The sequence below is a fragment of the Limulus polyphemus genome, unplaced genomic scaffold, assembly GCF_000517525.1.
Source record: "Limulus polyphemus unplaced genomic scaffold, Limulus_polyphemus-2.1.2 Scaffold149, whole genome shotgun sequence".
NCBI lineage: Eukaryota > Metazoa > Arthropoda > Merostomata > Xiphosura > Limulidae > Limulus > Limulus polyphemus.
The window spans coordinates 793,602-810,201 of NW_013665759.1; the positions used below are offsets into that span (position 1 = coordinate 793,602).

General features: G+C 32.1%; 2 protein-coding genes across 4 annotated transcripts in view; one reads left to right on the plus strand and one right to left on the minus strand.

Moving 5' to 3' along the window:
* The window catches only part of LOC106475663 (ras-related and estrogen-regulated growth inhibitor-like), a 44,668-nt gene extending 43,212 nt beyond the window's left edge, over positions 1-1,456 (plus strand). For all 3 annotated transcript variants that reach the window (XM_022380926.1, XM_022380930.1, XM_022380923.1), the window contains exon 5: positions 376-1,456. In XM_022380926.1, coding sequence (XP_022236634.1) covers positions 376-1,065 — 690 coding nt within the window. In that variant the 3' untranslated portion in view covers positions 1,066-1,456. The remainder of the gene's footprint in view (positions 1-375) is intronic.
* Positions 1,457-2,938: 1,482 nt separating this feature from the next.
* LOC106475674 (ras-related and estrogen-regulated growth inhibitor-like) overlaps positions 2,939-16,600 on the minus strand; it is a 36,001-nt gene continuing 22,339 nt past the window's right edge. The window contains exons 2-4 of the mRNA XM_022380947.1: positions 9,086-9,142; positions 7,096-7,172; positions 2,939-5,092 (exon numbers count right to left, since the gene is read on the minus strand). Coding sequence (XP_022236655.1) covers positions 4,646-5,092; positions 7,096-7,172; positions 9,086-9,142 — 581 coding nt within the window. The 3' untranslated portion in view covers positions 2,939-4,645. The remainder of the gene's footprint in view (positions 5,093-7,095; positions 7,173-9,085; positions 9,143-16,600) is intronic.

Genomic DNA, 16,600 nt, shown 5'->3' on the forward strand with positions numbered 1-16,600 from the left:
CTAGGTTTACACTGCTAAATTAGAGACGGCTAGCGCAGATAGCCCTCGTGTAGCTTTGCGCGAAATTCAAAAAACAAAAAAAACTCAAAGGTGGATCTCCTTTTGACAAGCAAAGTTATCTGGTGTACATCACGTTATAATTCGTTAAATCCAACGAAAATATATAAACAGATGTTTTTTCGTCTATTAATTCTTCCCTTTCTTTAGTTTCAGGAATCACTTTTACTATTTTTATTCTATATTATTTTATCTTTTGGGAATGTGGATATTTCATAATCTGTATGTAATAGAATGTTGATATACTTCTAATGATGCATTCTAGAATTAAGTTTTATCAGAAATCACACAAACAGTTTTGTTTGTTTTTTTGTTTAGGATACCGAACCATTCTTTTTGGAGTCCAACATTCGCTGGGCTGATACATTTATTTTAATGTATTCTGTAACCGATAAATGCAGTTTTGATGAATGTAATCGTCTAAAATTTCTTATCAACCTTTATAACAAGCGTTGCCGGATTCTGGGAACTCAGTTATTTCCGGGTCATTTCACCGACGTTCCTGTTTTGTTGGTTGGAAACAAGGCTGACCAATATGGCGACAGAATGATATCAAGAGCGGAAGGAGAACGCCGAAGTCATGAAATCGGCTGTGTGGGCTTTCACGAAATATCAGTCCGAGAATCAATAGATGATGTTGAAAGGGTATTTAGGGATCTTTATCAGAACTGGAAAACTTGGAATAAGACAAGCAAAATGAGACGTTGTTCTAGTGATGTTGGAACAGGACAGTCACTTAAAAGGCTTCCGATCGCTAGTAAGACTCCACTGATGAGCTTTCAGGAAGAAAAACCTTTTGTGAAACCAGTCAAGAACCTTCCTGAGCAATCAATTCGACCCTTGAACGATTCGGTGCCGGCCAAGTTCCGAGAACGAGCTTGTACAGATGGAACAATACAAACATCCGCTAGATGGCGATTTAGGACAACTAGATTTCACAGCGCCGCCAGCTCTCCTCTTCAGACTCGCAGAATGAGTATAAGCATGCGTGGAAGTGAATCAAACTAACGTAAAGTCAACGTTTTTATTTATCCTTTACGCAGACTTAAGTGTATGCTAAGCTATAATGTTATTATTTTGCCATGAGGTTAACAGCAAGTAAAAAAAACATTCTTTTGCGAATTGCTTGTCTACTATTAATTGGATATTATTATATAAATATTTGTATATTCATGCACACATATTTATAAATTGCAGTATATTTGTACGGTGAGGGCTATATATTCTTTGTTTCATTAGTTCTAAATAAGATAAATAACCAGTAGATGTCGTTTAATAAGTGATAAAGCTTTTTCTTAACTTCGAGTGAAATGCATAGACGCTCATATGTGGCATTTTAATTTTTTATTCGAAAAAATGTATGTATACAGAGATCACAATAAAGAGATATAACTAACTATAGCCTTAATTTAAGATATTCAAAAATAAAATACAAGTTATGACTCTTTAATGTAAGAGAAAAGAAATAATGCGCTTCAAAAGTAAATTTGAATAAACACTCTAATGTCCCAACAGTGTCTAGAAAATACAATATTCAAACTTGTAAATGTGATAAACGCTATATAAATGTAACGTAGCAGCTACTTTCACGGAAAATAAGTCACATTAGCTGTTGCTGATGCTAAATCACATAAGATAAGAAAAAGATAAATTATAAAACATGAAAACTGATAACTCTATGCTCTTCGTGAATTGGTTAACATCAGTTATTGACAGGTAATAAATATCATTTTTAATGAAGTTTCATAATGAACGAACGTAATGATGAAGCGTCCACAGAGAATAATTTGAAGAGAAGAAAAGTGTTTTGCAACATGAAAACACATTAAAATGCACATGTAAGTTCTTAAGGAAATATTTCCATTGCGATTGAGCTGTAAGCTAATAAAAGTCATGATAATTATTAAATAAAACCAACTTCACCAACCACTTAACATGAAACATTAACTCAAAACCTAGTAAAACAAGAATGCTAATTATATTTACACGTTAAAGCTGATTGATAATAAATACAAAAAAAGAATAGAATTTTGAAGAGATCACAGAGAAGAACACAACACTCCTATTGATATTGATGAATATCGCACAGAAAGTTTTTACTGCAGTTTTGAAGAGATCACAGAGAAAAACACAACACTCCTGTTGATATTAGTGGATATCATACAGAAAGTTTTTACTACAATTTTGAAGAGATCACAGAGAAGAACACAACACTCCTGTTGATATTGATGAATATCGCACAAAAAGTTTTTACTACAATTTTGAAGAGATCACAGAGAAAAACAACATTCTTGTTGATTTTAGTGGATATGATACAGAAGGTTTTTACTACAATTTTGAAGAGATCACAGAGAAAAACACAACACTCTTGTTGATTTTAGTGGATATGATACATAGGGTTTTTACTACAATTTTGAAGAGATCACAGAGAAAAACACAACACTCCTGTTGATTTTAGTGGATATGATACAGAAGGTTTTTACTACAATTTTGAAGAGATCACAGAGAAAAACACAACACTCCTGTTGATATTGGTGGATATGATACAGAAAGTTTTTACTACAATTCTTCGTAAAATAAATATTTTCTGATCATTATCTATCTTTTTGTTCTTATGATAATTAGGAAAGACATAATACACAGCTGAACTTGCAGATTTTGAAACAGTAAAATACGGCTGACAATTTAGGAACTATATTGCTCATTTTTTTATCTAGTCTTTTTCTTGAAATTTATCAAAAACAAGGTACTTTAACAGGTATTATCTTACAAAAATATCTTCATCTTTGATATAAAACAACTCCTTATTAATTGGTTTCCAGCCAAAAGTTACTAAACGCTTAAAAAGTAAGATAAACGTTTTTATATTCTAAGAGTTATTTTCGATATCAAATAATCATCAAGATGACAGTATGCGCTTGTAAGTAAAATGTAAAAAAAATTGAAGAAAGCTAATTCATAAGCTACTTTCATCAAAACTTAAGTGAAGGGGAAAAAAGGTACTTATATTTTTAAATCACACTTTTAGACAAATCATTTCAGATCTTAGCAGCATATTCCAAAATAAGTGTTTATATCGCCATAAATGCTTAAAATAGGATGAAATAGTAACATTGTCATACAATCTAAATTCTGGCTAGTTTACACGTAGAGTGTCAATGACTTCAATCTGCCTGATGAATAGAAAGATTAACGCTACGTTTTCAGGTTACCAGTAAGAAGTGCACTTTCTGTTACACCCCATTTCTATTTCTTAATAATGTTGTTTTGTGTGTGTTTTTTCACGGTATGTCATTAGCTAGTTTGTTTTCAAAGGACCTAATGTCATTCTTATCTAAGTACGAATGCATTCCCATTTTCATTTGGGGGTAAAATAGATTTTCTTATATGACTTTATCTTTTTTTTTGTGTTATTTACTGACTTGAATTCTGATGATCGAAATATTGCTCTTAAAAGATGTTTCGGTGTTAAATCAAACAATGACACCAATGATATACAGTCAACCTTTATTATATTTTCCCTCTCGTACGATTTGCTTCTAGCAAGTTCAATACTGTTCTTCTCGTCCATGCCTATAATTCAGTTAAGAATGATTATATGAATCTATAACGTATCACGCTATATTTGCTTAAATGTCTTAGCTGTGTCATATGAATGAAAATGCACAAAAAAACTTTAATATCAACTAAAAATGGCGCTTTAATGATAAAGAAATAAAATGTCGTCAATTTTCAAACTGGTATAATAAGAATCTTTCTGAAAAATGGGTTAGAATACAAATTAATATTATATTTTCGTGGGCGATTCTTGCTATGTAAAAAATTTCAAAATTACGATTTAACCACAAAAAGTTGACGAATAAGGTCACTTTGATGTAACGGCTGCGAATATCGTTATAGTGTAAAGATAGAAAACATTTACGTTTTTAATTACTTCGGATTTATGATATTAAAATGCATTTATGAATACCTATATAGTTTCAGGAAATATCCCTATGATTTTGCTTTAGAGAATGAGAAATAAAGTGATATAAGAATATAAGATTTAAACACGCAGGAACCGGCTTAGGATAAAACTTTAAAATCCTTAGGAATACAATAATTAACGGAATTCTTTAAATTATTAATGTTTTGCTTTCTCAGGATCAGGTATTGAACGCAATAATAAGTTTCAACTGCTCATATGTTACATTTAGCTCATACTTTCATAAGTAGCAAACATATTTCCTAATAATAATGCATCAAAACAGCAATTCTCATTTTATTAGAGCAATAAAGAAAGCATGTTTTGAAGACAGTTCTCTATATCTTCAAGTATAAACATAACCTGAATGTCATGTAGGACTAAAGGAATATTTGAAAGTTGTTTCATTGCAAACACTTCACATTTTAGAAGAATAAAATACATTACTGAAACTTGCAGTTCCTATGTGAAAATTTATTGCCTTAGAGTCCACAAAATAAACTGACACCAGATGTCTCCTAAGTTATGACATCGTCTTAACACCTAGGAAAATGTCGCGAGGTGTTAAGTATTTGACCTTTTTGTGCTCGGTTTCAACACTGTTACGAGTTCTTTGATTTACTATTATAGTGAACAAGATGGTTGCTTATTTTTTCTCGTATCCTTGTTGGTATTCTTCCCAAACATGGCACTAAGCATCTTTGAGACAGGTATGATGCTTCGTTTTCTTTGTCTAGGAAGACACTGTTGAAGTTGAGAAGTTCTTACTTGGCGAATAAGGTTGCTAAAAGCATTGTTAACTTCGGCGTAGTTATCCGCTGCAGATACTTCATCAAAATCACAACCATACTGAATGGAAATCTCGTTTCCATCTTCAAACGACACCTGTCGGCCAAGCTCCAAATCTCTTTTATTACCTAGCAACACAACAGGAATGTAACTGGGTGCTTTGAGACGATGAATTAAATTTAGATAGTCATGGGCTCTGATGAAACTTTCTCGGTCACAGATACTATAAATAACTACACAGGCATCTGCCCATTGGATTCCATCGGTTGGAAGGCAGTCATCCTGGATTAAAAAAGAAATTAGTATTATCTAATTTTTTCTTCTAATTTATGAATACCATTGAACATAATGAAAACGTAAAATGATTTCTAAGTGCAAAATAATTTTCCTTTTTCGGATTCGTAACTGTTCATTCGGCATTTCAAATACCTGGAATAGCAAATTATACACACATTCCAAATTAACATTTACATTAGTTATCAGTTACTCATATTTTGATACTATGCATTATGTAAGGTAAGGTTGTTGTTCCTGTTTTCAGTGTAAAGCTACACTATGGGCTGTTTACACTTTGTCTACAGCGGGAATCGACTCGGATTTTTATCGTTGTATATAAGTAAAGTTATCGTTAATCGCCCAGGAGACATAAGTAAGGTACAGAGTCCTTCTGTGGATTTAAGAAATTAACTAGGAATTGATAATATTTTTAAATGCAATTTTTAAAAGCAATTTGGGCTTATTCTAGCATTTCCATTGGGTGTACAAACTCTGTTCATTAATTTGAGTCAAGAACAAAATGATGGCAATGATATTTTAATAGTAATGTCATTTTGATATATTGCTATTTAGTAAGCTATAGGCATGTATTGCTGAGTTCCAATATTTTAATTCCACTGAACTATATAGTTTTTTTACTTATTTATTGTTAAGCACAAAGCTATACAATGGGCTACCTGTGTAAAGTGCACACCACGGGTATCAAAACCCAATTTTAGCGATATAAACTCTCACACTTACCGCCGAGCCACTGGGAGCTAAGCTATATAAAAAATATAATAATAAAATAATGATTCACTGCTGAAGTCAAGAGCCCCCCAGTGGCACAGCGGTATGCCTGCGGACTTACAACGCTAGAATCCGGGTTTCGATACCCTTGGTGGGCAGAGCACAGATAGTCCGTTGTGTAGCTTTGTGCTCAATTACAAACAACCTGAAGCCAAGAATCTAAGATAAACATAAAAAATTAGGGTTCATTCCTTAATGCAAGTATACAAGCTGAATATTTATTACTTGATGCAAGTATACTAATAAAATTATTTTATACTTAAAACAGGATGCCTAGCTAATGGTTCATCTCGAATTGAGAATATCGAACCTAAAGTTTTATAATGAATACAAAGTTCAATTTGAGAATTTGCTGGTTGGGAAGTGATTTTTAGAAATAAAGTAAACTATGAAATTAAAAATTAGAAATATAACAGAACAAACTGTGGAAGGTTTAAAGTAATTAAATATATCGTTATTTTGCATAACATCAAACTATAAGGTCTACGAAGGGATCATAAAATTAAACAACTGTTTAATAAAACTGTTAAGAAGCGTTATGGTATGTAGATATATTCAAATGTTTAACCGCATGGTCAAAAGATTTCAAATTCTAAAAACAAAATTGTTTTCAACAGTTCCATTATCGGAATATGCACGTAACAAGCATAAACGTAATTTATATATTCAAGTCTTGAAATGTGTTCTTTACTTCTCTATATTTCGAGTTCTCTCACTACGGATCGATACACATAAACCATTTCTACAATATTAGTTAGTATTTAATAATTAATATATTTATCCTCTATAAAAATAGTTGCTTATATTTCTTAATATAATCACATTTATAAAACATGTTTCCATTACCTTGAATCTCCCCATTACAACTCAAATCTTAATTAATTATTATTTGTACTTAACATCTTAACTACACACCCAATGCATTAAATTACTTTGTTTACGGTTTTCTATATTTCCAATAATCTTCGGATAAACTTAAATGCTTATAATCATAGTCAAACGTAAATTATTGTATCTATAAGATACTTAAGAAAAACAACAACAACAACAACACATCTGCTCCAACAGAGTTTGAATTGGGGGAAAAAAATAGCAACTGTTCCTAAATAGCTGTATAAGGTGAATGAAATGAATAAACACCAGACATAAAAAGTACATATTTCTGAATATATACATTTGTTGAGTGCTAGGAAAAGTATTATAAAAAAAGAAATACATACCGGCCAGCGAGAAATATCCAGAATCTCGACTTCGCGAAGACTATCATCACACATAACCCTGTGCTTGTACAACCAATCTATGTAATATAATGTGATAAAGACTTGCATAAGTAAGCTTTGTTTTATTACTTGTATAATATTTTGGAAAATTATGTTAGTATACGCCAGACTTTGAATGTCTTAGGGATGGTATTAAGTATATATCCTTTAACTTTTATTCTTATAATTTTCTCGTTAAATGTTCCTATTAACGTGTAACGTTCATAACAAAATTGATGCAATTTTTTCTATTAATTTCCGAAAAAAAGAAAATATCAAAAATTGTTTCAGTGAGTTTTGTAAAAATCATTCCAAAATATGAGTGGACTCGAAAACAATTCCTTACAATGTTTTCAGTATATTATTAAACTGATAATTACCAACTATTTACTATGTCCTGCAGCATTACATTCTAGTTAAACTAAAATCACATTGAAATAATAAAAACAATTCTTTGGCAATAGCAAAAATTTAAAACTGGCGTTTTTTGGGCGATCACGATTAGGTGAATATTCGATATATATTTAGTCAGATGACAAAGCAACAGTAAGAACTAATAAAATGAATAATTAAACAAAACCCAATATTCACTCGCAGAGAAATAAGTTTAAACTACGTTCAAACTAACTTTTTATAATTAGTTAAATCCTTTGTGGATTTTACATGTTAATGACAAAAGAACTTTACTTGACTATGGGATAATACTGCTAGGAAAACAACTGAATTGCGCAAATCACACAACAAAGACTTTGGGTGAAAATCCACAGCAGCAATCTGACACCATCAAAACACAAGGCAGACCAGATATTAATTACTCTGCATTAAAATAATTATTGCTTAGAAAATGTTAGTAATTACTATATTTGAATAACTGTCAGAGACAATAAAAAAGTTTATCGAATCGGTGTTCTAATGCTCCCGAACTCCACATTCTACAACAAAATAACAATACAGAAATAAATGAAACTGAACAAAAACGTTTACAACAACCGTCCCCTTTAAGTCAAACTGAGAAGACAAATTTTGCGTTGAGTTGAACGATGACGGGAAGTAACAAGCAATTAATCCAGAATGTCACTGTAGTGCCAAGTATATCTACGCAACTGGAGCCAAGATATATCTTATAGATGTTTTCTGAGGAATCTTGGCTCGATTGTTGATTCTTTTATATCAAATCTACAAGTGCGCTGAACTTTGGTGCTCACGTGACATAACAGAACGATTGTTAATAAACATATTATCACAGAGACTTTGAAAAAAATCAATCCGTTTACAAGGTACGATACCTATTATCTTACATTTGCAATACACAACTTTTTTTTCTATTCTAAATTAAGATGGTTAATATAACAACTAATTTAACCATTAGTATTTCAGGAAATAGGCTTTAATATTATATTGAGTCTCGTTTATACCTTAGTAAGAGTTCTAAACACATTTATATGGTTTATTTATTTCTTTAAAAACATATTTTATTATTTCTTCAGAGGACATTAATTGTTAATTGCTAGTTAACTTTTTTCGTACGAGGGCAGCCGCTAATTGGTTAAGAAATTAAACATATTACACCTGAGTACACCTTTTGTACACCTGAGTACGAGATATTTTTATTTAAATTAAAAGTTTAAGAAAAAATACATATGAATTAGATGATAATAAAACAGATAAACAGTACTAAATGTTACTTAAGATCACGTATATTAGAAAACGTTACATATTTTTGAAACAGAATAAGAAACAAAGATAAACTTGTTCTCTTGGTGCTTATAACTTACATTTTCAGCATAAATTGTAAAGTTGAAAACGTGTTTCTGCAGTTAAATTCTATTTTAGCACATCTTTTATTCCTAATTAACGATGTTTTTTTCTTCAGTTTGTGCGTTTTGTTCACTTCAGTGCATGTATAGTAAGTATACAGACATTTATATTTACAGAGACAAAGTATACGTACCTGCATTAGAACGATATTCACCAATGTACCGCTGTGTCAGGAAGCGAACAATCAGAGCTTAAGGGAAAAAAAAACAACAATTAGGGTTCGCTTTGATTTGTTAAATCGATTTTTAAAATACTCCGAATGATTTATAAAAAGTACATTATCTCTTTACTAGGTTTGTATCAATATACCAGAGTTTATAAAATATCCTACACTTTACACTTGTTGTAGTAAAACATAAGAAATAGACTCTCTGGTTTGGCCGGAGTACCTTTGTGTTCACAGATACACTTATATGTTCAACCTAAAAGTCACGACGTTGTTGAGAACGATTGATTACATGATGTTTAGCAAAAACACGTTATTGGTTAACAATACGAACTTTGTCCTACTTTAAGCCATGCATACCTGAGATATCTAAACCTTTCTGTATATTTTGATCAATGAAAAGCTTACATAGAAGTAGTTTTCAGTAATGTGAAAACATTGAGAAAACTTAGATCACTTTTTTTTCTCAATTTTGTACATTTACACCCACATATATAAGTATAAAAACCTAACTAAACACGCACATAAACACGTGAAAAAGTCCCCTCTTAGCTTGTTTACATAAGCTAATGTTAATCATCATTGTTCGCCAGTTGTTGAATTACTGTAATAGACGTTACAACACGGAGGTTAAACAACACGCGAATCCTGAGAATTTTGTTAAAAAACTATGACTTGAATATATAGATTGCAAACGTAGAAAAAGAAATGCATGGACTGTTAAGGTACTAGATGATAATGTCACATATAACTTACAAAAGAAATTTGAGTAAAACTTTCGATGGGCAGCTCATAAGTTCCATATTGATCAGACATAGATGAAAAACCTTAAAATTAACACACCTTCTTTTTTTTTTCAAGAAACTAGAAAGGTCGATTCGTGCAGCCACATCTGACTGTATTTATCCTAAATATATATATATATATATCGGGTTGTTACGGAAAAATAGCATTACATATTTTTACACACACACATATATGTAGTGCAATGTATTCTTCGCACAACAGTATAGAAAAAAGAAGAACACGTTAACACCACATATTTAATTAACTATATGTAAGAAGGTCGAGATTACATACCGTGATCGGTTTTGTAATTCTGTTAAACAGTTTTCTTATATTCATCGTTAATGACAAATGTCCAAGTAGGAACTTCTTTGACGTTTGTAGATAGCAAAATCTATCGATCAGTTTTGTTATTTACATATAACTGAATTAAATATATCTTTTTTAGGTTTAATTAAAGACATTCTACTCTGCTAAAAAAGTTACAGTTCAATAATAATATTAATAATAAATTTATTTTCCAGAGTCTTTGAACACCTTCAGCACAAATATTCTGACAATTTGTGTGACGTAGCTAAAAACGATGCTTCAGTAACTGAATGTCTGACAAAAACAATGATTCCTAAAGGAATTTAGGAGTAACAGTATTGGAGAAGGTACAATTCCAAATTATTGGCGGTATAAATAAACCTTTGGGTCTCTGACTAAGTCATTTAGATTATGTGAAATATAAGGTGCCTGTAAGGTTCGCGACCGGCTGCCGCAAAAAAACAACAAGAAAAAACACACTCCGCACTTTACGGACTTGGATACGCTATAAAAGTGACGAACATATCCTATTATTCGATCACACGATAGTAGTACCCCAAGAGTTTGCGGTGGATACTGACCAGCTAGATGGCTTCCCTTTAGTCTGTTATTTCAAAATTATAAAAAACAAACGAATTATGAAACAAACAATATGAGAATTTCTTTCAAGGGCATACAGGTAAACTTCAATTACACTAACTTTTTTACTTCAAGCCTTGATAGTTCAAAAAATAATCCTTAAGTCGATTTTTTTGTGCTAACCTGTTACTGAATATTTCAAGGAGAGTATTTGTAAATAAGTATTTTTCAGTTTCAGTAGTACATATATTACTGAACTGGAAGTTAACCTCCAGCTAACAGCTAGGTACCCATCATGCATCTGGTTAGACTGGAGTATGTCAGGTAAAATGTCAGCCAGCCAGCCTCAATTTTTTAGAGTTGATAATTAGCTTCACTGATTTTTATAAAAAATGTTTTATTGATTTTGTAGATAATACTGGCATAATATCATGGAATTCTCATGCTTATTACACTTTCACTAACGACTTTTGTTCACTTGTGTTTGTTTATTCTGATGTTCGTGCAAAGCTGCACAAGGACTAGATTAGAAGGAACTAGTTAATCAACAGCATTCACCGCCAACGCTTGAACTACTCTAATCAAATAGTGGGATTTGGCCCTCACTTGTATAAGGTACTCACGGCCCTAAAGTACGTGGTATGTTTAAGCGTCAACAGGACGCGAACCCTAAACTCTCGGATTCACAGTACGACATGCTAATTACAGGTTGTGCTGTATCCAATCGCTTAAAAATATAATCAACATAAGACTTTAGAATAATTATAGTAGATTTAACGAAAGTATGTTTGGAGGAGTGTTAAAATATATTTAGGACAATTTTTTTTATTATTTTATAACTGAAGACGATACAAAATTTTATTTATTTTATAACCGAAGAGGATACAGAATTTTATTTATTTTATATAAACATTATTTTAAAAATAACCTTTTTAAGTTTTCCAGAGGTTACCACGATGAATAACATACACATGTGGTGTTGTTGAACGTGCTGAGAGGTGTTTTTATCTGTAGACAAGTAGACTTATGTAATAGATGTCGTGTGCATCTGTCTAACTCTCGGAGACGACGATATGACTTATAACTTGCCTACATAATATGTTTACATTTCTAAATCCAGAGTTGAAAGTCACGACAGCCATTTTTTACATTGAAAATATATTTTCTAGACTTACCGTAAGCTAAACATGGTTATTTTTTATATTGAAAGCTGCAAAAAATTTATTTGTCTGGTATACAGATGCTCTGAGACATATCGATTCGATATTTTCCTCTTCAAGCCAGAATCACTTCTTTTAGTAGACTTGGTCTTTTACCGACTACTATTATTATTTATAAAAATGCATAATATGTTAATTATAATGTTTTCATGTATGCTTTTCAAGGAAATTTGATGAGTTATTAGTCCTAGGTACTGGTTTGCTAATTTGGCACCGTTAGAGATTTTTTAGCAAACAAGTGGTAATTTATTGAAAAGCACTACAAGAAACATTAAAACACAAAATAAGAAATGAATCACCACTCTGACATCAGCAGGCCTTTCTTTTATTATTATATAGTGTGTTCTCGAGAACAATATATCTTCAACGAAGAATGTATGTGAATTAAGCAGCAAAGAATTACAAATGTTTGCTTAGTTGTAAAATTGTTATGCCTGAAGCCTTCTCGTGAACCAATGAAGAAAATGTTGACATTTGTTATGTTACTTTGCAATATTACACCCGCACTATAACTTGAAAGAAAATCCACTGTAATATTTGGGGAGGGAGGGGTGGTCCCTTGTTACATTAAGATAAGCAGTTGAGATAAATTCTTGTTTGAAATAGATGAGCAATTGGATAATCAGTTTTTGTCTTTTCACCGAAAAAAACAAAATAACAACAACACAAAATAACAACATTGTATTGTAATACATTGGTTTGAAAAGAAATTTCTGAGCAACTATTAAATCAAACAGGTTTATTTTTAGTCAAACTAAATCTTATAAAATTTGATTTAAGAAAACAACTTTTAACAAAGTATGATGTGAAGACCCATCTCGATTAAACTTATTAAGAAGACCCGCCTTACGAGCACTGAGGAAATACGAACCATTTCACCAGCTATCACTAGAAGGTGAATCATTCAAACAAACGTACATACTCTGACAGTGGATATCTCAGCGTGGATCATCTATGTGAATGTTGTATGGAAGTTAATTAATAAACACGTCTAATTAATCCAGCTATGCTGGAAACATTTATTTCTAAAAAGTATGACAAAGAAATTGTGTTTAATATAGAACCGACTAATTCATTCAGAACATAATGGATTAAAAATGACAATCAAATGAACTTTCCCAAGAAGCTAAAAGAAGGAATCAATTACATTAAAACTATAAGTTAACAGCCAAAAATATCTAGGATACACAACTGATGAAACAAATCATTCTAATCTCTATAAGATGACCCATTAGTGGGTTGATTTTTAATTTTGATCTAAGTAGATAGCTTGCTCTGATCGGAAGTTGATGTTAATTAACGAGAATGCACACAAGAAGATACTCAATTTTCGTAATTAAACGGGTAAAAAAACTACTTAGACAATTATCGCGAGAGATCAAGCTAGAAATAAGCTTCTTGATAAGATATATTAATGCAGTTTTAATATAAACAGTATTATCCACTCACAGTTAGCTAATTTAATGATAAACGACTACCTCAAGAGACTAGATTAATAAGAACGTACTGGGCAATGTTAAGAAACTAGTTTAGTAACAGCCAACACTTATTGGGCATGCTTTTAAATACCATGTCAAGCTAAGTCGTATCGTCAAGAAAAACTACTCATATGAAACTGACTGAAAACAGGATGATATTTTGATGACAATTTCCAAATAAATCCTCTGACACATGTAGCGGATATTCTTAAGTGATAATTTATTAAAATTCTCCTAGGAATTTTAGGGGTTATGAAACCTGTATATGATAAACAACAAGTGTGAGCTATCCATTAAGAAGGACAAAACATTCATTCTAATTGTGGAGGCTAAAGTGCGATAATCAATGTGGTACCACTAATTAAACAAACATAACAATGATAAAAAATGACAATGACAACATTTTCTGGGATTACATGGCTGAAAATATCAGTAGATTGACAAGTTATATTAAATATAAAAAACGGGTTTTAATACCAGTGGTGAGCACAGCACAAATAGCATATTGTGTAGCTTTTTGTTTAATAAAAAGAACCAAACAAGCAAAACTTTGACATAAGAATGACGAGGTGACATCTTGGTGAAACAGGCAAGAGATGGCAATACTCACAATTTCTATCCATTTTATAGTAAACAAACAGAATGAATCAAATATAAGAGAATTAGTATGTTAGTGGAGAATTAACTTTAGCACCCATTATTGTTTACAAGTTCATTGAAAGTTTTAATAATATTCGCAAGTTAACATCATTATATTCTAAAACAAATGTCTACGTATATTAATGAAGAAGCTTCAGTGATATCAAATAGTATCAGCCTTCCTCGGACGATAAATTTTCATATTAGAAAAAAGTTCTCAATTGATTATGATATGGGATTTATTGCGTGATGTAAGATAATTCAATATGGGATTTATTGCATGATGTGAAATAATTCAATGTGGGATTTACCGCATGATGTGAATTAATCAAATTAAACTTTCTGACAAACATTACTGTAAATGAAAAAAGCCGATAAATGAAAGAAACTGCGGGACTGGAGCTTGAAGTTTGAGGTTTTGGCTAACAGGAACAGCGTTCTATCCAATTGATATATCCAAAACTACAAGCCGTCCCCCTCTCCTTTCACCCATAAGGCTTTTTAACTATGAGTATGAACTTCCTACTACATTATGTTGTTGTGGTCAGGCAATCAGTGGGTTGATTTACCACCATCCAACTAAATCATAAGAGACTAATTAGACGCACACATACATTCTTATTGCTGTTACCTAAATTATATTATGAATCAATGAAAGTAAACTTTATTACAGACATTATAGTAAGTAAAAAAAAAAAACACTCCGGGACTGCAGCTTGAATCCATGACATTTGGCTAACATGTTTAGGACTCTATTTAAATGAACTATCGAAGACCACATGCTGTCCCCGTCTTCTTTGGTTGGGTGGTGGTAATTCATCCCATTGTTTATCTGTGCACAACAACACAAAGTAGTTTGTTTTTGTTTTTGTAATTAAGCACAAAGCTACACAATGGGCTATCTGTGCTATGCCCACCACGGGTATCGAAACCCGGCTTCTAGCGTTGTAAGTCCGCAGACATACCGCTGTGCCACTGGGGGGCCACAAAGTAGTACGCAGTTTCCTATTTACAGTTAAAAATACTTACGGGTGCTTTCGAACTCCGGCTTCAATGTTTGTTTGTAGTTCAGCACAAAGCTACACAATGAGCTATCTGTGCTCTGCCCACCACGGGTATCGAAACCCGGATTCTAGCGTTGTAAGTCCGCAGACATACCGCTGTGCCACTGCGGGTCCCGGCTTCAATGACATAATCAGGTGAGAATGGTGACCCACTCACCTTGAACCATCGCAGGTTAACCCCCAGCTAACAGCCATCATATAGCTGGTTAGACTGGAGTAAGTGAGGTATAACAGTATAACGCGAGCCAGCCTCGAACTCGGAACCATCCGACAACAAATCCAAAGGAATAAAATCAATTGTCATCGTCATTATGATATATCGTAATTTTATATCGACGTGAAAGTGTTGAAAATCTCAATAACATTTAAAGATAAAGAAAAAAAAACACTACTTTTTAATATAAATTACAATCTTGAAATCTCACATACAACTACGAAACCTAAGAACGATTCCTGTTTTAGTTAAACTTTAACACATTCTTTATTTCATAGTTATTCTTCTTTATGATATGTAATTTTCTTATTTATTCAAAAATATGCTCCAAATCAACTGTTTCTCTCACGAAAAATTGCACGGGGCACAAAATTATTTGAACAACCCATTTAAGAGAACGAATCCAATAGCCATTAGACCGGAAAGAGCTATGAATAAATATAAACAATAAAGAACTTCACACAAACCACAGTCAGCCAACAGGAAAAGAAAAATATACATATCTGGTTGTAAACAACTAAACCGCCTAAGGTTGAATCTTTGAAGAACAGTGTTGATCACTGTGATGCAACAGCCACGTAATCTTAACACCCAAAAGAAGTGCTATTAGCTGTAAAATTTAGAACAAAAGACTCTCTTGGGAAATGTCAGCTTTTCTTAACCTGTGCTCCAAGTATGTAAAATATGTGAGGATCAATCTATTACTACACCTACTTGAAACAGAGAATCCTGTCCTACTAAGACTGAGAAGTGGGCGTTATTTCAGGTTCTTTACAGCGTTTCTTGACATTTAGAAAAATAAGAACAAATTAAACAGGAGTTATGGGTGTAATTCACCAAGAATACTTTATGATACCGTCGGTATATGTCTTGACAAAAAAAAAGATATTTCAAATAACTTATAACTTATCTCTTTCGTTTCTTTAGCTCTCTGTTTAGAAATACGTCAACTTATTTCTAAACTGACTGGAACATAAAATCTTTCTTTTATTAGGGAAACGAACTTAACGTTTTAATGATTTAAAGTAAATTTGTAATTTGATAACATTTAGTGAGAAAGAAGAACAACTGAATCTCGCTGCAGATATACACATTTGTAGCTCGTGTTACGACAAACGTCTTAGCTTTTAGAATGATTAGCCACGAAGGTTATGATATGTGTTACGACAAACGTCTTAGCTTTTAGAATGATT